Raw genomic sequence first — 21,255 nt, 5'->3', positions numbered from 1 at the left:
CCCATCCTGCCATTCCCTCCTCACCACTCCCCCTCCTCCTGTCCCGGCACCCCGCCAGAGGGAGAGCGCGGCCGGGGCGAGGCGAGCAGCCAGCACGATTGTCCCACCGCCCTCCGCCTCCGTCAGCGCCGGGGCAGCGGTGGACCCGCGAGGGGCGGAGTGGGCGAGACCATTGGAAACATTTGGAAGGGGGGACGAGGCGGGGACGAGGCAGGAACGAGGGGCGGGGCCTACTAACCTATTCCAGATTTTCCTGTCCTCTTGAAAGCCCTGCTTTGGGAGAAACCCGTTATCAAAGTGGAGAGAAGAGATTTTTTTTTTTTTTTTTTTAAGGGGGAGGAGCGTGTGTAGGAGGGCGGGGTGGGAGGAGACGCGGCTTGCAGTCAGCGATCAGACGGGAGCTGGAGTTGTGCAGGGAGGGCGGGAGAGTCCCAGCGCCGGCTCTGAGGGTCGGCTTCCTCTCCCCCTCCTGTGCGGGGCGGGGTGGTGCGTTCCGAGTTCCCAGGAGTTCGAGGCGGGCGGGTGCCGGGGGGAGGGGAGTGGCGGCGGCGGCAGCGGCGGGCGGCTCCCGCCTCAGCCTCAGCAGTGGCGTCGGCGAAGGCAGAGTCGAGGCAGCCGCGAGCGCTCGGCTGAGTGTCAGCCGGTGGCGACGGCTCAAGAACTGGGAGTTGGGGACGCGCGCGCCGGACCTTCCGCCGCCGCCGTTGCCGCCGCGGCCGCTGCTGCCGCCGCCCAGAGCCTAAGGCGCCGGGGCCGGGGGAGCAGGGGGGGCGGGCGAGCGAGAGGGCCGGGGGGAGGGTGGGGGATGGCGCGGACCCCGGGGCCGGCTCCGCTGTGTCCCGGAGGCGGCAAAGCACAACTTTCCTCCGCTTCTCCCCCCGGGGCCGGGCTCTTGCTGCCACCCCCGACGCCGCCGCCGCTACTGCTGCTGCTCTTCCCGCTGCTGCTCTTCTCCCGGCTCTGTGGTAGGTGAACCTCGGCGGCCGGCGCGGGCTGAGGGAGGCGCGACCGAGGGTCCCGGCTCCACCGCCGGCCGGCGCGGGCCGCCCTCCGGGGCGGTAAGGCGGTTGTGCTCGGCGGTTGACTGCGCGAGAGGGTGCCGCGGACTTTGGCTGGAAACTTTTCGCCGCGCCCGGGGCGAGGCCCGGGAAGGGCCGGGGCCGGCGAGTGCTGCGCCGGGCGGCCGGCCGGCCGCTCCCCTCCCCCGCTCGCCGCTGCCCGATGCCGAGTGCTGGGTGCGCGGGGAGCTCCTTCGTGTTTGCTCCGGGAACCGTTAACTCCTCGCTCATTCGCGGAGGAAGTCGAGAGCGCGGACTTCTGGGCTGGGGCGAAGGTGCCGGGCTGCACGTTTGCCGCCTCCTTTTTTCCCTGGTGAAACTTGAGCTGTGAGTCCAGATACCTCCAGGGACCAGAGCCCGACGGGATGAAGCCGTAGGCTCCCAACCCCTCCTGGCCTCCCGCTCTGGAGAAGGCACCATGTTAGCCCACCCTGCAGCATTCCTTACAGTTCTCTTCCGTCCTCCGGCCCGGTTCTGCCCCGGCAGCCTCTGGATCGCTTTGCATTGAGCCCGTCGCTGCCTTCCAGTTTATGGGACGTCTCTCACACTGTCCATGTTTATTATAGCGAACGCTGTTTGTCCTCAGGACTTCGATTTGTGTGTTAAATACCTGATTGCATCGATTGTGCTCTGGCTGTTCGGATTAAAACAGACCCCACGCCTCGTCCCCTCATTTTATGTTACAGTTTTCCTATCACATTTTGGGGGCGAGTCTCTGTAAATTCTGTTCCTAGGTATCCGAGACTAGAAATCCACTTGTTATAAGGATCCTGTAAAAAAAAAAAAAAATCTGGTGCCTCATGCAAGAGAGATGGACTAAGTGATCATTAATGGAAGGCGGTGATTTGGGAACGTGAGGCCACACCAGTTTGGGGGGATTAGCTTTGGCTTTTGGTAATACCGGAATACTGCAGGAAGTTATTCATTCGAACACTCAACTTGGTGAGGAAGGTGAAGCAAAACTTAACGCTTGCGCAAAGATTAGTGTAGCTAAGACATTTTTATTGGTACATAAGGCTTCTGTTGGATCTGTGTTTAGTGGGATTGTAAATGAAACCAGAAGTTTCATTAGTGTTTATTAAAAGGAGAGATGTGTGCGGATTTCTGGGATGGTGTGATTTAGAAGAAAGAGAGTCCTGTTCCGGGAGGTGTGTCAGGGTAGTTGGTTATGAGGGGAGGCAGAGTTTCAAGAGATTGAGTGCCCCTTATAGGCTGAGAATCTCCTCTACCAATTCACCACCACGTTTCAAGCACGGTAATGAAAGTTTCTGATTTACAGGGTATAGCCTGATAAGTGGCTTGTTATCTAATCTGCATTGTTTCTGTATCTCCACTCCCCAGCTGTTTGGTTCCACAACACAATTCTTAATGCTGCTACCTCTGTAAATTGATGCAAGATTCTACGTTGAATTTGTATACTGTTCTTTGCCATTAGGGAAGATGGTGGATTACAGTTGAGTGGGAGAAAAGTTGGAGGGGGTTTACTATCCTGATTTAGATTGTGTTAAGGACTAAGTGACTATTATTTGTACCTCTAATAAAGGCTTATCTTGCTAAGCAAAGCCTTATAGAAGACTGAAACTAGGTGACATGTGCGTATAATCAAAGATACTGAATTTGAATAATTTCATAGTGCTTGTACAAGGGCTTGTACAAGGGCTGATTACTTTTGAAGGAACACACGGTTTTCATGCAGAAGAAAGGTGTGTTTTTTCTTTAAATCCTTTTTGGTGATGTGCTAATGGAGGGGTTGATATTTTTATTTAAGGTCCTAAAAATTCAAGCAGTATAGGCAAATGGACTGTGATTTAGAGCAGGTGTAAATTCAAGTTTTTAGAGTCAATTTTGCTGGTAGTTGTAGAGACAGGCACTAGCTTTGTGTTTCTGTGCACTGTTCTTTTAAAGAGCTTCCTTTTCTGGCTTGTAGTGTTAATAACACCCTAATTTGTGAACCCTTATGACAAGTTTTTTGTTTTTTGTTTTTTTTTCCATCAACCTCTCTCTATTTTAGAATTCAGTTTTTGAGTAGGGCACAGTTGTCCTGACTTATGGGTGCTTAGTAAGTATGGAAGTAGAATTGTCTTCATGTAACCTGTTTGTTGATTTGACATTCGTAGCACTACTTACAAGGTTTTGCGTGTACTAATGTTTGAGTAGTCAGTTTTAGAATTGAAAAGATTTTTAGGCTTTAAAAAGGTGATTATCTGATGATTTCTTAATCAGAATATTTTACTTGTTTGACACGTACAGTTTTTTTTCTTTTTGCTGCTTTTTTGGATATGCTGCTCACATGTAGCATGACCTTAACTATGCTCAACATCTGCAATGTCATCTATTAGTACAAGATAATTTTTATATCCTGTTCATGTGCTAAAACAAAACCCTTGCAACTGGTAGATTTGATATTCTGAAAGGTGTAAAAAATTACATATTATTTGCTGTTTTGAGGGTGTATACTATCTGTCTTATTTGAAGAACTGAACTTTTAAAGTGAGAATTTTACAGGTTTACAAACTCTGGGTTTTTTTTTTGTTTGTTTGTTTTGTTTTTTAAGCCTGAGAAATTCTTAGGTATAAAGGTCAAGGGGGCTAGATTTACAACATCAAGTGACTTGATAAGTCCCATTTATTTAAATCCCATTTTTCTAGAATTCCATATTTCTTTTTTTTTTTAATTGAAGTGTAGTTAACACACAGTGTTAAATTAGTTTCAGCTATATTTCTTTATGATAGCAATATTCAGTTCATATGTGATCAGATTTATCTCACATTCCTTCCAACATTCTTCTTGAAAGGTAGAGACTGTTAGCAGGGGTATGGTATCAATGAAGGAGATAATAAAACCTGTTTGGTCTTTGTCCATTCCTATTTGAATCTAGGATTCCATGACTTTACATTTTCATCAAGGTTTTATTTAATGATAAACGACGATAAAGAAGATGTATTATTAAATTGAATCTTGAACAGCACTTTCAGTACTTTCTGTATTCCTGGCACTTGATAGGCACTTGGGGACATAAAGCATGAATAAGGCAGAGTTCTGGCTTCAAGGAGCTTACAGCATTGTGATAGACATGAAGACAATTGTTGATTATAGGACAGTCAAGTGTTTATGATAGAGATCTGCATGAGGTACTGTGGGGTTGCCCAGAAGAGGGATTCCAAACGCGTTAGGTAAAGATAAATGTGAATTGTGAGAAGTAAAATTACTTTTTAAAATCAGTGAGGCAGATCTTAGTGAGATTAGACATTGTGGTAGGTGGTAGAAGTTTGTTCCTGTCTCTTTCTGATCTTTATTGTTTAAATACTAAATGGGCAGTTTGATTCTGAAAAACAGGCTGCCACTTAACAGCTTTGTGAATTGTTGGCAAGCTATTTAACCTCATCTTAAAAAAAAAAAAAGACATCATCACCTTGTGTGTAGAGTTGTTGAGAGAATTAAGTCAAAGAATAAAATAATAAAACAGTGCATGGAATATGGTAAACATTCAAGTGTTAGTAGCATTGCACATTATAAACTAACTTGCCTGGTATTTGCCATTCTTCACTTCTACCCTAATGTCTTGAATAATTGAGTTTTCAGGGTAATTAACTTAATCTATTTGCACTTTACAGCTTTTTTTTTTTTTTTTGAATGTGTAGCGCAGTCAGTGCTCTTTAAATATTCGTTAAATTTGTTTCAGATAAATATTCAGAAGACCAATTCTTAGAATATGAGGACACTTGGGGCGCCTGGGTGGCGCAGTCGGTTAAGCGTCCGGCTTCAGCCAGGTCACGATCTCACGGTCCGTGAGTTCGAGCCCCGCGTCAGGCTCTGGGCTGATGGCTCAGAGCCTGGAGCCTGTTTCCGATTCTGTGTCTCCCTCTCTCTGTCCCTCCCCCGTTCATGCTCTGTCTCTCTCTGTCCCAAAAATAAATAAACGTTGAAAAAAAAAAAAATTAAAAAAAAAAAAAAAAAGAATATGAGGACACAGTGAAATTAACTTTTGTAATTGTATGGAACCAAGTTGAATCTTCCCTTAATGATGTGGAATGCATTTTAAGATTTGGCAGTTCCCTAAGGTCACTTGGAATGTATTGAAAATGTAGAGTTGGAGAAAAGTGTCACAAGTAAGCTTCTACCTTATCAAGTTACTGATAGTATCAGGTTGGAGCCTATAATATGTACTGCCCATATAAATCTTTCCGCATTCTTAGCAGATATAATTGGAAAGTGAACCAAATTTAAAAGTAAGCAAAAAACCCCAGATCTTCCTTTCTTGTATTTAGCCATAGCATCAGAAATAGGAACTGGAAAAAGCTGGGCAACTTTATATTTGTGTGTGCATGTGTGTATTTATTGTCTTGTTTATTTCATTATGCTTAAATATATTTAATTTAGTGATTCAGGAACTCTAATGGGCATTTTGCATTTGTATAGTTAAGAAGTTAAACTTATGACTTCTTGCCTATTATTTGAAAATTACTGAAGAGAAGCTGGCTAGGATACCTTTGTTAAAAAATAGAGTATTTTGACATTTTGTGATTTGCCCCTTTAAAATTAGAGTAAATAACATATTTTTATAGCATATTCTATAATCCATTAAAGTCCTTATGACAGTTCATAGTAAGGACTAACTAGTTTCTGAAAGATGTGGCATTTAATTAATAATGGCTATTAATATATAAATTTAGGATAAAATCAATCCTTAAGTTAGTAATAGAATGATTATTAAAGATGATTTTATGTTCCAAGCATTCAGGTCCAAAAATGTAAGTACCATAAATGTCATACTTTTGATTATCTTTTGTATTTTTATCTAAAATTTTTTAAAGTCTTGACTATGTATCCTTTCCTGAATTTCATAAAACTTAAGATTTCTATTTTTTTTTTAACTTTATTTATTTTGAGAGAGTGAAAGAGCGAGCACTTATGGGGGAGGGACAGAAAGAGAATCCCAAGGAGGCCCAGGAACCATGAGATAATGACCTGAACTGAAATCGAGAGTCGGATGCCTAATGGACTGAGCCACCCAGGCACCCCAAGATTTCTATTTTTATACTAGGTTCTGACATTTAATAATTTATTTAAATAAAATTTATCCTGACTCTTTATCAAGGGTGAGCTTTAATTTTTTTCCTAAATGACTCAATTATTATACTATAGATAATTCATTTAAAACTTTAGTGAGAGCTTCCCCTTATGACTTTGGAAACAGCCATATTGCAGGTACTGTAGTCTATTTTATACTCATGCTATACTATTTTTAGTACTATTTTATAATAGTACTACACTGTTTTAGAAACGATCTTGTATTGCATACTTAATCTCAATTTTACATATTCTCTTTCGTATAGTATTCAGAGTGATTGTTTTTCTTGTAGTCCTATTTACTGCCCAACATTCATTCTGCTAATTAAGATGAGTAGGAAAGAACTACCTGTTGCATTGTGTAGATATTCATAAACTGGAATTTGAGGCATGTGTAAAAATATGCCATCTCATAACTGGATTAAGTGGCTAAGAATTGGCAGTATGTCTTTCAGCACTTCAGATGATTATTTTGTAGGTGTAAGATAGTAAATTATACCTGTGGATCTATAGATAGGAAAGTATTTTTTAAAAAACTTTGATTTCCTTGAACTTTAATGGCTTAGAGAAATCAAACTTGTTCTTATTTTAAATAGGTTAGCTTTGCACTGAGTGGAGGCTTTTTAAGCTCTCAGCTTAGGGTTATTCAGAAGAAATAAAGTTAAAAGGAAAGGCGGTGCTATAAATCACTGTTCTCAGCTAGTCAGGGTCTGCAGAAGTAGGGTGTGCAGTTGGGTTCAAATCTTAGTTACTAGGGAATCTTTTTCAAGTAACATTCAAACAGGCTCCACTGTGGATTTACTGGATTGACAATTTTTGCAAGAGGGGTGGGGAGTGGAGCCTGGGGATTGGGACATTTGTAGTTTGAGAGACATCTTTAGATGATTCTTTCTTCCCTTGATGAGTGCTCTTTATTACAACATTTAAATTTATGATTTGACCAGACGTGGTTCTTCTTCTGAAAGAAATATTCCACTCTTCTGTTCACTAATGTATCAGAAGTGCTTGGCATATAGTAGGCACTCAAATTTCTTTATTTCAGGAGTTTAACAGCAAAGTCAAATTTAAACTAGCACTGTCCAGTGGAAATATAATATGAGCCATACACAGAATTTTAAGTTATCCTTATGCCACATTAGAAATAGTAAAAGGAACAGGTGAAATTAACCTTAATCATGTATTTTATTTAACACAGTATAACCAAAATATCATTTCACTGTGCATTTGATACTAAAAAATTGAGATATTTTACATTTTCCTTCCTAGTTAAGTCTTTGAAATTTGGTGTGTATTTTAACTTACAGATTGTTATTTAAACTAGCTGTATTTGATGTGCTCAGTAGTCACGTGTGGCTGGAGGCTACCATATTGGACAGTGCAGGCCTAAACTATATGTGTCTCTGAAGTAGGTAATGCCTATTACCTACTCTGGTCCTTACTCATAAGGCCTAAAATAATATTACTCTTCCTGCCTACCTAGTGAAATTCTGAAATAGCTGGTTTAAGATCAGTTTTCTCTGTGAAGCCTTCCCTCACCACTTCTTGACTAAAGAGAGCTTTTCTTCTTTCTAGTTACTCTTACATTTGTTATGTAGTATTTAATTATAAGTTGTTTTGTAATGTGTGCTCTTTGCAGTAGAGATCTTGCCTCATGCTTCATTGTATGTATCATAACAAGTATTGTAATAAACAAAGATTATTTTTCAAACTATATAGATTTTATTAACATTTGCTTTTTTGCCCATTAATAACTGTTTAAGGAATTGACCAAATTTGCTATAACATAAATGGCATGAAGAGAATACTTGGTTTAGGATTTCATCTTCCATATTGAAGTAAAATAATGAAATAAAATAGAATAATAGCTATAATAAATAACTATGAAACTTTTGTGAACTTGATTTTATTTCTTATCTGATCCTAGATATCTTTCATTCCTTAGTCCCTGGACGCCTACCCTCTTTTGTGTTTAATAATGTGACATGTGGTCATTAGAGGAAAAAGCACACACATTCTATTCACTTTTTTTTTTCCCTTCATGTTTTTAGGTTTAGAGCAACGTTTGCCAAAGTGTTTCTGTTGAATTCAAGTCTCAGAAGATATGTTTCTGGGATAAAGTACTGTGGTTAAATAGACTTGGGAATGGAAAAAATAGCTATATAACCCACTTATGTAAAGCCACTATATGCATTAATATACTAATAGCTTAAAAAATTATTCCGTAAAATATACTGTTTTACAAACTAATTAAAAAAAATCTTTTTTGTGTAATACCTGTTACATTGCAGAAGCTATGTTGTACAGAACACACTCAGAAGTATACCCCTAGAGGGATTTGTATATTTGATATTATTCCTATTTTGACAGTCCTATTCCTACTTTCCTAGATGGGGGGGAGTGAATACATACATATTGTCTAATAAACTAGAAGAGGTTGGTAGGTTTTAAAGATGTTGCTTGATGAGATAGTTCTTCATTGGCTTTTCTTTTTTTCTAAAAATTCTTTTTTGCTATCTTTAGGTTTGTGTCTTTATTCCCCATTGTCTTACCCATTTTGAATCTGAGATGTTTGCAAAATTGATCTTCTAGGAGGAATACAGTTTTTTTTTCCTTTGGTATTGTAAAATCAGCTGTGCATTATTTATCTCAGGGCATTTGTAGTTTAAACAGCTTATGTGTGACATGCCTCACTTTATGTATATCACATCTCACCCTGAATTTGAATTTTCAAAATAAAGTGTAAGATTAAGATACCTAATCTGTTTTGTAATGGAAATATGTCAGTGTTGTTACTGGGAAGGACCTGAAAAAACCAAGAGGCAATTATAAATATAGGTGCATACAGCTAAGACTCCAACTCAGTGTTGAGAACATTGTATACAATTAACAGTGTGCTTGATGCCTTTTTTTTTTTTTTTAATGTTTATTTATTTTTGAGAGAGACAGAGTGCAAGCAGAGGAGGGGCAGAGAGAGAGAGAGGGAGTCACAGAATCTGAATCAGGCTCCAGGCTTTGAACTGTCAGCACAGAGCCTGACTTGGGACTTGAGCTCATGAGCCATGAGATCATGACCTGAGCTGAAGTCTGATACTCAACCAACTGAGCCACCCACATGACCCTGTGCTTGACCCTTCTAATGTCTTCACTTTAGAGGAAAACCAAAAATGTTAATGAAATAGTAGTATTGGTGAACTGTGGTTCACAATCATATTCATATAGTAACTATTTCTATGTGTTATCCATGATAGACATGATTGTCATTATTACTAGATTATCTTAGGCTGTTTTGAAACTTATTAATATGATTTCTAATTTAGTCTTAGCTACTGTGGGCTAGATTAAGATTCATTTCATAAGTGTCCTGTCATTATGAACTCCAAATTCCCTTCTAATTTGATTCAGATTAGAGATAATCATTCATGGCTAGAAGTTCAATTTAAATATTGGCTAAGTCACACCATTAAACTGTCTAGTTTTTAAATGTGCTTAGGGATACCCTGGTTACTTTATTTTAAGTGCAAAATTTTTAAAAGCTTCTCTATTTTATTTATTTTTTATTGAAGAGATTCAAGTGGGAGAAGGTACTTAACTACAGTTTTATCCTTCTCATTACGGACATAGGGCTAGAACCTCATAGCATTTTTCACTAAACCATGAGTCTGCATATGTTAATGGCTCTAGCAGCTGTTCTGAACCTCAGATTTCTCTGCTTGTTAAAGTTAAGAGATAAAAAATTACCACGAACAAAAACCTTGAGTAACATGTTCAAATAATCCGCTTGTATTGACTGTCAACTTTTATAGTAGCTTCTCCATTCCTATAAGCATTGTAAGTATATGATTATAAATCTATGATTATTTTATACAGCTTTGGCTAGTTCATCTGAAAACCAGAATGAACTTTAATATTGAAGTATAATGGTAAGGAATTCCTATTCTCTTTCAAATTGTTACTTCTGTTTGTTGTGCACTAGTACAATGTCAAAGATTTATTTATTTTTTTCTTTTAAAGCTGGTATAGCTTCTGTGGTTACCGGACTGATTTTGAATAATAAAAGAAGGCATATCAAGGCCAGAATTAATAACACTAATGAAGACACCTATTCTTAGGAAGAAATAAGACTGGTTAACTATTGACATTCTTTTCCATATTTAAGATTGTGAAAACCATTTCAAGTTTTAGATTCGTAAGAGTTAGCAATTTTTGGTGGCTATTTTGAAGCCATGCATTGCTTATCAAACTTATTTTTCCGTATGTGTATAAAAGGATCTGGACATTGGCACAGTTTTGTTATATTGATTGTGAAAATGTTTAAATATATAAGTAGTTGGTGAAATTTGTATAGAGCATGCAAAAAAAGTCTCTTGCCTTGTAAAAGTTTGAATCCTAACAACATCTGCTAAAATATAAAAACAACTCTGAAATTGCCTAAGAAAAATGCAGATATTTGAGTATACTACTATTGCTTTGCTGCCCTCTACAGTCATCTAAAATAATCGCTCTTGATTTTTCTTCCATCAGATGATTAAAATACTTACTTGACCTGTGAGTCAGTTGAGTAATATTTACTGTTAAAATATATTTTTTAGTTAGTCACAACAGTTGACCCATACCTATAATGCAAAAACTAAAGGACTTAGAATTGGAGCAGGGGATAAATTGGGAACTGTTGAGCGTCAATCAGAAAATAGGTAAAACAACACCAACTGAGAGCTAGGTGGTTAGAAGATATCACAGTGAAATAAGACATGGTGGTTGGTCCCAAGTTTATGGACCTATTGGTAAGACTAACTGTATGTTAAAATATATACAAAAAAGGTGTTTGTAAAAACGTTGCAAGTAGTATGGTACAGCCTAAAAGAAAGATCAGTAAGACCTGGAAGAGTCAAGGAAAGCTAAGTAGAGGAGACGAAACTTTTGAGTTGTGTCTTCAAGAATGGATTAAATTCAGACAAGTAAAATAGGGTTATATTAAAACACAAAGGATCTGTTACACAGAAAGGGCTATGCAAGGGGCCTTAGAGTCTTTGCACTTAATGAATGTAAATTTTAATTGTTAGGAGATTTGGAATTAGTAGTGTGTGTGTGTGTGTGTGTGTATGTTAAGTCCAGTTACTTAGCCTTTCTGCCTGTTTCATCCCTAAAAAATTGGCTAAGTACTTCATTTACAGAGTTGCTGTGAAAATTAAATGAACTCCTTAAACTGCACAACATAGTGCCTTATAAATACAACTAACAATAATGCAAGGGAAAGTGAATTGTCTTATATTAGAAATATAAAAGTATTGTGGGATTATAGAAGAAGGAGCAGTTTTACTGGCAATGGAAGAAGACTTAATAGAAGGCCTAATTTTGTAGCTGAACCTTGAGGGAAGAATTTAGATTTCCATTTGTGAGGGAAATTCAAAGAGAAAGAGGGCATTCCAGGCTGAAAAGATCACTGGACTGAGAATTCTGTGGAAGGAATGTTCCCGTGTGGTTCAAGCATGAGCTTTTTGTAGGGAAGTCATGGATTTTTAAATACTTTACTGATGCTGAGGAGAATGTGTGTGGTAGGCAGTGAGGAGCTTTTGAAGGCAAGTAACTACTGAATCTGTCTGATTTGAGGATGTTGTATTGCTCTGATCGCAGTGTATAAGATATATTGGAGATATGAGAGACAAAAAGGAATAGCCATTATAATCGTTCATGGAAGAGAAGGTTGTGAAGACAAATAGCATTTTGGTAGAAGGCTTGAATGGAGAGATGGATCTGAGTAGATTACCTAGTGTTTGGATATCATAGTGGGTGAGAAAGGAAGAGTTGGATCTGAACTTAATGCTTCTCTTTTGGATGGCTAGAAAAGTATGGTAAAGGTATTGATTAGTTTTAGTCCAGTAGCATTTTGGAGGCATTTAAATTGCGGTGTCTTTGGGACATATTTTATTTTTTTTATTTTTTAATTTTTTTAATATATGAAATTTATTGTCAAGTTGGTTTCCATACAACACCCAGTGCTCATCCCAAAAGATGCCCTCTTCAATGCCCATCACCTACCCTTCCCTCCCTCCCACACCCCCATCAACCCTCAGTTCTCAGTTTTTAAGAGTCTCTTATGCTTTGGCTCTCTCCTACTCTAACCTCATTTTTTTTTTCTTTCCCCTCCCCCATGGGTTTCTGTTCAGTTTCTCAGGATCCACATAAGAGTGAAAACATATGGTATCTGTCTTTCTCTGTATGGCTTATTTCACTTAGCATAACACTCTCCAGTTCCATCCATGTTGCTACAAAGGGCCATATTTCATTCTTTCTCATTGCCACGTAGTACTCCATTGTATATATAAACCACAGTTTCTTTATCCATTCATCAGTTGATGGACATTTAGGCTTTTTCCACAATTTGGCTATTGTTGAGAGTGCTGCTATAAACATTGGGGTACAAGTGCCTTAGGGAAATATTTTAGAGCTGTAGTTGGAAATTTATTATAAGATGGTGGAGATAATATGTGGAGTTGGGAATTACCAGGATTGAGATATTGGGAATAGATGAATTTTTAGATAGAAGGCAGAGGGGGAGGAGAGAAGGAGAGAGAAGAGAAGGAAGAAAGGAAAGAGAAGTGGGCAGGGGACTGGGAAAAATTTTCAAGGTTGAGGTATTTTAATTGGATAAGAAGGAGGGAGAGGGGAAATCATCTGGAAAAAAAACTTACTTGATAAATAGACCAATATATTTAGTAGTTAAGAGGACTGCATGGATGACCCAGTAATTTAGTAAAAGTGGTTAGGAGAGGTCAAATTCCAAAAAGTTAACAAATGAGGGGACGGTGAAGAAGTAGTAAGGTATGGCCCACTCTTAGGAAAGAGAAAGAGTAATTTGATGGGGGAAGAATAATGTATCAGTTGTTATGGGCTGAATGTTTGTCATCCCCAAATTGAGATATTGAAGCCCTAACTCCCAATGTGATGGCATTAGGAAGGGTTCTTTGGGAGCCAGTTAGATACCAGGTGGTTCACGTATGGAAATCAAGACCCAAGGGAGGCTAGACATCTAGAACCATACCCAGAACCACAGCCAAGATAATGTCAAGGGACAGTCTATCAAGGTCATTGCTTTTTGCTTCTTGAGACACTGGAGGTTATATACAGCTTTGCCTCTTAGACTGGCATTGCTGCTCTTAGAGATTGGATATTGTTATTACCATAGCACAAGGGACTATACTTTCCATGGGTGTCCATTACAGAAAGTTGAAGGAAAGCTTTATAAAAAAAATTGACATATAGTCGACAGTGTTCTGTTAGTTTCAGGTGTACAACATAGTGATTCGACAGTTCTATACATTAGGCTGTGCTTACCGCCATAAGTATAGTTACCATCTGTCACCATGCAATGTTATTATAATATTACTGGCTTTTTTGTTCCCTGTGCTATACTTATCATCCTCATGACTTGTTTTATAACTGGAAGTTTATACCTCTTAACCCCTTCACCAATTTTGCCCTTCCCTCCAACCCCCTAATGTTTGGCAACCACCACTTTGTTTTCTGTATTCATGATTCTATTTCTGTTAGTTCATTTGTTCTGTTTTTTAGATTTCACATATAAGTGAAATCATATGGTAATTTGTCCTTGATTTGAGTGAAAGGTGAACACAGCATTAGACGATGTGAGGTATGAGCTTGTTTGAACAAGGCTGGAGATACTGATTGATGAAATATTAAAACTTTTTATTGACATACTTTTACAGAAAAGTATTAATGGTAAGTGTGCAGTTGGGTGAACTGTGATTAGCAACTCTGTGAAACCATCACCCTGGTCAAGAAATAAATTTACTGGCACTCTAGAAGCTCCCTCACACTCTTTCCAGTCACACATCTGTCTCCCTGAGCAATAACCACAATTCTGACTTTTAACTCCATAAATTTGTTTTGTTTTTTTAACTTTATATAATATTTTTTTGCTGATGTTGTGAAATTCATGTTGTTGCGTGTAACATTTTTTTTTAACACTACTGTGCAGTATTCTGTCCTGTCACCATCCATAATTTATCAGTTTTAATGTTGGACAGAAATTTGGGATGTTTTCAGTTTGAGGCTTTTATGCATGGTACTACCATGAACATCATTTTATTTCTCTTTTGGTGGTAGAATTGCTGGTTCATTTTATGCATGTTTTTGTTGAATAAGTTTACTAAACAGTAACAATTTATACTTCCAATCAGTAGCTTGTAAGACTCATTTGCTCCACATCTTCACCAGCCCTTTGTAATGTCAGTGCTTTTTCTTAACCATTCTGAGCAGTATGCAGTGGTATAACATTGTGATTGTAGTTTGTATTTCCTTGATGGTTGGGATCTAAGGATTTGCACCATTTTGAATATCCTCTTGTGAAATGCCCGTTGGTTTTTATCCCGTTTTATTCAGTTGTCTTTTGTCTTTTTACGGATCTGTTGGATTTGTTAATGTATGCTACGTATGAACCCTAATGTGTATTACAAATATCTTCTCCTACTTTGGTCTTTTCACTCTATTGATGGTGTCTATAGATGAACAGAAGTTCTTTAATAATTATCCAGGTAGTCAAAACCAATCTTTGTCTTTATAATTAATTCTTTGCCTTATTTACAATATCTTTCTCTAGTGCATTATCATGAAAACATTTTCCCTAGGAGTTTTATCATTTTGCCTTTACTGTGATTCATCTAGAATTTGTTTTTTGTGATTATTAGGTAGGATCCATATTTTTTCTTCATTTACTATCCAGTTGACCATCACGGTTTTTGGAAAGAAACTATTGTGCAGTGCTGCCTTTATAATAAATCAAGCAGCTGTCCATGCCAGCGTTTATTTTGGGGCTCTCTTCTTCATTCCATTTGTCCACTTTGCTATCTTGGCACAAATGTCATAATATCTTGGGACGCCTGGGTGGCTCAGTGGGTTAAGCGGCTGACTTGGGCTTAGGTCATGATCTCGCGGTCCGTGAGTTCGAGCCCCGCGTCGGGCTCTGTGCTGACAGCTCAGAGCCTGGAGCCTGTTTCAGATTCTGTGTCTCCCTCTCTCTGACCCTCCCCCGTTCATGCTCTGTCTCTCTCTGTCTCAAAAATAAATAAACGTTAAAAAAAAAATTTAAAAAAAAGTCATAATATCTCATTATAGCTTTATTATTTGTTTATTTATTTGAATTTAACATTTATTTATTTTTGAGAGAAAGAGCGAGATAGAGTAGGAGCGGGGGGAGGTGCAGAGAGAGGGAGGGAGGGACACAGAATCCGAAGCAGGCTCCAGGCTCTGAGCTGTCAGCACAGACCCTGATGCAAGGCTTGAACCCACAAGCTGTGAGATCATCTTGATGTTGGGTAGAGTAAGTCCACCTATTTATTCAAGTTTAATGTGGCTAGTCTTGGTCCATTTCTTTTCTGTATAAATTTTAGTAGCAGCTTATCAATTGCCACAAAAAACCTATAGGGATTTTTTATTGTGAGTACATTAAATCTGTATGAATTAATGTAGGGCTAAATAGACGTCTTTATACTGAATCTTTCAACCTGTGAATCTGGTTTATCTCGCTATTTACCTAGGTTTTCTCTACATTTCCCATAAAACTTTCTGTTTTTTTTCTGTGTCGAGGTCTTGCATCACTATAAATTTTTTATTACATTTAATCTACTCAAAGATTCAAGTTACTTGTTTTTTGATATTACTATAAATGATATTTTAAAATATTACTAATTGCAGGCATATAAAATCTAATGCTTTAGTTTAGGTATCGTGATCTTACATCCAGAGACTGTGCTAACTTCATTTATTTCTAATACTTAGTCAAACTTTTGGATCTTCCATCTACAGAGTCATGCCATCTGTAAAAAGTGAAAGCCTGTTTTTTTTCATTCCTTACACTTTTTTTTTTTTTCTTTTCCTTTGCTTATATGTTCTGGAGCATCATAGCTCCACTATGATGTTAAATTAAAGTGGTGATTGCAGGCATCATTGTCTGGTTCCTAATCTCAGAGGTAAAACAGTGTTCAACATTTCAAAATTAAGTATGATTCTTGTAGTTTTTTTTTTTTTAATAGAATCTTTATCAGATTAGGAAAGTTTCTATTCCTAGTTTGCTAAGAATTTTTGTCATAAATGGTGTTTACTTTTATCAAATACTATATCTTAATTTTGAGATGATTAGAGGATTTTTTTTCCTTTTTTTAATATGGTGAATTACATTTAAAAAATGTTAAACCATCTTTGTGTTTCTGGAATAATCACGGTTTAGTTTTGATGAATTATATATCTTATTATATCACTGGATTCAATTGACTATTATTTTCTTTATTTTTTTTTCTTCATCAATATTTATCAGTTGTCCTGGAATATTCCTTTCATATGATCTTGCCAAACTTTGGTATCAAAGTTATGGTGTGTTCAAAAAAACTGAGAAGTATTACACCTTTATTGTCCTGTGTATGAGTTTAAGATTGGTATTATTTTTCTCTTTAAGTGTTGGGTAGAATTCATAGGTAAAGCCATCTGGGCCTGGAATATTTTTTTGTGGGAAGGATTTTTATTTGTAGATTCCGTTTTTTAATAATTATGGTACTTAGATTTTCTATCTTCTGTGTCACTTTTGACTCATTCTGTTTTTCTAGGGATTTGTCAGTTTCTTGCTTTCAATTCTAATGACATGAAGTTTTTCTTAATGTCCTCTTACTACCTTTATTTTTTCTTTTTTTAATACCTGAAGGATCTGTAGCAATGCCGCCTCCCCCCCCTTTTCATTTCTTTTTTTTGTAATTTGTGTTGTCTTGGTTTCTGGATCAGTCTTGCCAGGAGTTTATCAGTTTTATTATAAGGACTTACCAAAGAACCCACCTTTGATTCATTGTTGATCCTCTCTATTTTATGTTCGTTTTCTATTTCATTATTTTCCTGGTCCATATTTCCTTTGACTTTTTTTGGAGAGTTTATTTCGTATCTCTTTTCTATTTCTTGAGATGAATAGTTAGATTATTGATTTGCAGCCTTTCTCTTTTTCTTATATATGCATTTGAGCCTATTTTTCCCTTTAATTATGACTTTATCTGCATTGTATGCAAATAAATGTTTAAAACATTAAAAAATTTCCATGTTTTTTTTTTGAGTCTTGGATTATTTTGAAAATTATTACTTAACTAGATACATGAAGATATTTTAGTTACCTTAGTTTTTGATTTTTAGCATAATTACATTGTGTTAAAGAACTTGTGTCTGATTTCAGTCTTTGGAAATAGCATTAGGTCAATGTTGATAATTCCATGTATACTTACACAGAATGTATATTGCTTTTGTTGGGTAATTGTTTTCTTACCTTGTATATATCAAGTAGGTCAAGTTGGTTGCATTGTACAAGTAATAAGTCTTTATCCTTTCTAATTTTTTTCCCTGCTTTTTCAGTTAATTACTGTGAGGGGTATTAAAATCATATTCCATGATGTGGATTTGTCTTTTTTTTTTTTAATTCTGTGAAGTTTTGTGCTATATGGTTTGAGGCTGAGTTATGAGGTACAGTTAAATTGGAATTTTTCTATCTCTGGCACTTGACTCTTTTATCATTATTAAATAGTCCTTTTAAAGTCTACTTTTTCTGATTTTTAGTATGGCCACATTACGTTTATTTTGGTTAGTGTTTGCATTGTATCTTTTCCCCAACTTTTACTTTCATCCTTTTTGTACTCTTAAATTTAAGTGTGCCCCTTGTAAGCAGCATGTAATTTTTAAATCCAGTCTGCTAAGCTTTGTCTTTTATTTGACATATCTATTTATCTCTGATTAATTAGTCCCTTATATATTTGGGCGTAAATCTATGTTACATCTTGGTTTTCTACTTGTGCATATGTTTTTTGTTTTATTCATATATTCATTGCTTTCCTTTGTACTAGTTATTTTTCATTCCTTTTCCCCCCTTGCTAAATTTCAGTGGCTACTTTAGATATTACAAAATACATCCTTGACTTTATTAAAGTGCAGTATAAATTACTATGAATATTACTCCTTTTTAGACAATACAGGGACCATCAAACTCTTTAACTCTATCCTTATTTTGCTGTTAGTGCTAGTGTCTGTGTATGTGTATCCCATACAACAATCGTTTATTTAGTTTTTCCAATATGCTTACTCTTTCTATAGTTCTTTCTTTCTGCATCTTGTAGTTTCCATCTGGAATTCTCTTAACTTCTGCCTGAAAAACATCCCTGTGTTTTCTTTAGTGTGAATCTGCTAATTTATTTTGCCTGAAATTTCTTTATATAAATATATAACAGCTTTACTGATGTAATTCACATATCATATGCTTTACTGACTTAAAGCGCATAATTAAAAATTTTTTTTTAAATATTTATTTTTGAGAGAGAGAGAGGCGGAGCATGAGCAGGGGGAGGGACAGAGAGAGAGAGAAACACAGAATCCAAAGCAGACTCCAAGGCTCCAAGCTGTCAGCACCGAACCCAACGTTGGGCTCGAACTCATGAACTGCAGGATCATGACCCGAACCAAAGTTGGCCACTTAACCAACTGAGCCATCTAGGTGCCCCTGAAAGTGCAATAATTCACGGTTTATAGTATATTCAGAGTTGTGCAACCATAACCACAGTCAATATTAGAACATTTTCATCACTCTCTGCTCCCCTAAAAGCAATCATTCTCCCATTTTCCCTCACCTCTCCCAGTACTAGGCAATCATTAATATAATTTATGTTTTTATTGATTTACCTATTCTGTACATTTCATATAAATGTTATACAATGTGTGTTCTATGTCTGATATATTTCATTTAGCATAATGATTATAAGGTTCATCCATATTTTGTATATATTGGAACTTCATTCTTTTTTATTGCCAAATCGTATCTATTGTGTGGCTATATCACATTTTATTTCTTCCATCAGTTGATGAACATTTGCATTATTACCACTCTTTGGCTATTATGAGTAATGTTGCTTTATACATTCATGTATGACTTTTTGTGTGGACATATATTTTTATTTCACTTGAGTATTTAGCTTGGAGTGGAACCAGTGTAACCGTAACCTTTTGAGGAATTGCCGGTTTGTTTTGCAACGTGGCTATACTGTTAAATATTCTTACTAGCAGCACAGGCCACTCCAGATCTGTAGATGTTGTGTAGTTTGGTTGATGGGTCAGTTGTGGGTGACGGGGGCTAGGTTTGTCTGGGAGTGACCTGAATTTTATGTCTTGGAAGAAGAAAAGAGAAGTAAGTAATAGCATCAAAAGTAGGAACCAGAAGGGCAAAAGAATAACACAGTCCCAGGAAGGTGAGCATCACACCTGGAATTAGGTGAGAACCAGGAATTAGGAAAGGAGCTATGTGCTGTGGGGAGTTTGGGCAGGTGTTTGGCAGCATTTCTGGAAGCTTAAAGTCCTGGTGACCCAGATTTTGTATTTTATTCTTTTGTCCCCACTCTTAGAAACAAAGGCAGACTTATTGTTCAAATCCAAGGTCAAAATGTTTCCTTAGAATTTTGAATTCTGCCATTTCCTACATGGTCTCTATTAGTTTTAGGAAAAGCAGCTCTTTTCTTGTGCCCAAACCATTCCACCAAAAACTTGTGGGGCAGTTCCCCTGTGGTGAAAAATTCTGTCCTGATCTGTACTCAGGGCTGCAGCACATTAGAATGAACACTTACTAGCTTCTAATCTGTGCACACGATTGTACAGAAAGATGTGTAGGCCCTTCTGAGAAGCCAGTCTTTGGCTGTGAATGTGAAAGGTAGATACTGACTCTGTCTTACCCCTTACCACAGATCTCTGTGGGCCAGCCACCCCAGGAGTGTGAACCACTGGTTCTGTGAGGGAGTATACCCAAAGAAGGACAGAGTTGGAAGAGGTTCAGACTTTGAGAAGGTATATGGTTCAGGCCACCTGATAGTAGAGAAGGCTGGAGCTGGTTTGGAGTTATTACAAGGAATAAGCTATTTTCTGGGAGTGCAGGTGGTGGTGTGAGTGTGTAGTGGGAGTTCTGGTGCTGGTGGGGAAGTAGACTTTTGAGAACCTTTGGGCAGCATGGAGTCTCTGGTTTCTGTGTTATGAGAACAGAGGGAGAGTTATTGCCTGGCTGACGCTTCAAGGTTGTAGGGGGACTGAGTTCTGGACACATGGCTGGGACTGGCTCTACCCAGTATTCTCATACCCATGCTGCTGACTCCTAGTCTGCATTGGACATGGCAAGAGAGTCTCTTCCTCCTGCAGAATTCTTATAGTGCCATCTTCTGAGAAAGCTTAATGCCATATTTATATGAAAGGAGAAGTACTTAAAGGAATTCCATTTTTCAGAGAGGAAAATGGTGGTACATTTGGAGTTGACTGTCAATAAGTTGATCACACATGCATCTCCATACTGTAAAGGTACTTTAAAGGTACATAAGATTAGAAGCTAAGTATTATATGTTTTTTGTATCTCTTAAGCCAAATGAAATGAAACATGTCTATATTAATGCTTTTCTAGAAACTTTGAGAACTATAGATTCACATAAATAAAACATTTTAATTTAAATATTTAGAAAGTATATGGAATGTAGAAACATTACGTGTAATTCTTTTTAAATTTTTACTAGTCTGATTTTTGAATGTTACAGCTTGCACTAGCTTTTGACTTAGGTGCGATACTCTGCAAATGCTGATTTACTGCTTTAGGATACCAAATTTTTTTTAATGGTTATTCATTTTTGAGAGAGCGTTAGCAAGCAGGCCTGGGGCAGAGAATGAGGGACGAGAGGATCTGAAGCAGGCTCTGGTCTGATAGCAGTGAGCCCTATGCAGGGCTTGAACTCATGAACCTTGAGATCATGACCTGAGCTAAAGTTGGACGCTCAACCAACTGAGCCACCCAGATGCCCCTAGGATATCAAATTTTGACAGTTACCATATTTCATCAAATATAAGAGGTCATTGATTAAGAGATACACTATAATTTTATATGCCATTAAGGAAGAGAAAAAAACTATGACAGTACTTTCCTATCACCTAGAATTTTTACTTTATGTGTATTGACTTATTTTATATTTGTTGGACATTTATTTCATACTTACCAATATTATATTCATGGATTTTTAAAAATCATCATAACTTGTGTGCATCCATGAAAAGCAAAATATAAGTGGAAAAA

At 37.6% G+C, this 21,255-nt stretch overlaps 1 protein-coding gene across 1 annotated transcript in view; it reads left to right on the top strand.

The window, feature by feature from the left end:
- The first annotated feature begins 781 nt into the window (after nucleotides 1–781).
- The window catches only part of NECTIN3 (nectin cell adhesion molecule 3), a 135,448-nt gene continuing 114,974 nt past the window's right edge, over nucleotides 782–21,255 (top strand). The window contains exon 1 of the mRNA XM_058731477.1: nucleotides 782–965. Coding sequence (XP_058587460.1) covers nucleotides 806–965 — 160 coding nt within the window. The 5' untranslated portion in view covers nucleotides 782–805. The remainder of the gene's footprint in view (nucleotides 966–21,255) is intronic.

The sequence above is a fragment of the Neofelis nebulosa genome, chromosome 5 (genome assembly GCF_028018385.1).
Source record: "Neofelis nebulosa isolate mNeoNeb1 chromosome 5, mNeoNeb1.pri, whole genome shotgun sequence".
NCBI classification, from domain to species: Eukaryota; Metazoa; Chordata; class Mammalia; order Carnivora; family Felidae; genus Neofelis; species Neofelis nebulosa.
The sequence above is the reverse complement of the archived record's forward strand: the minus strand, read 5'-3'. Positions and strand labels throughout refer to the sequence as shown.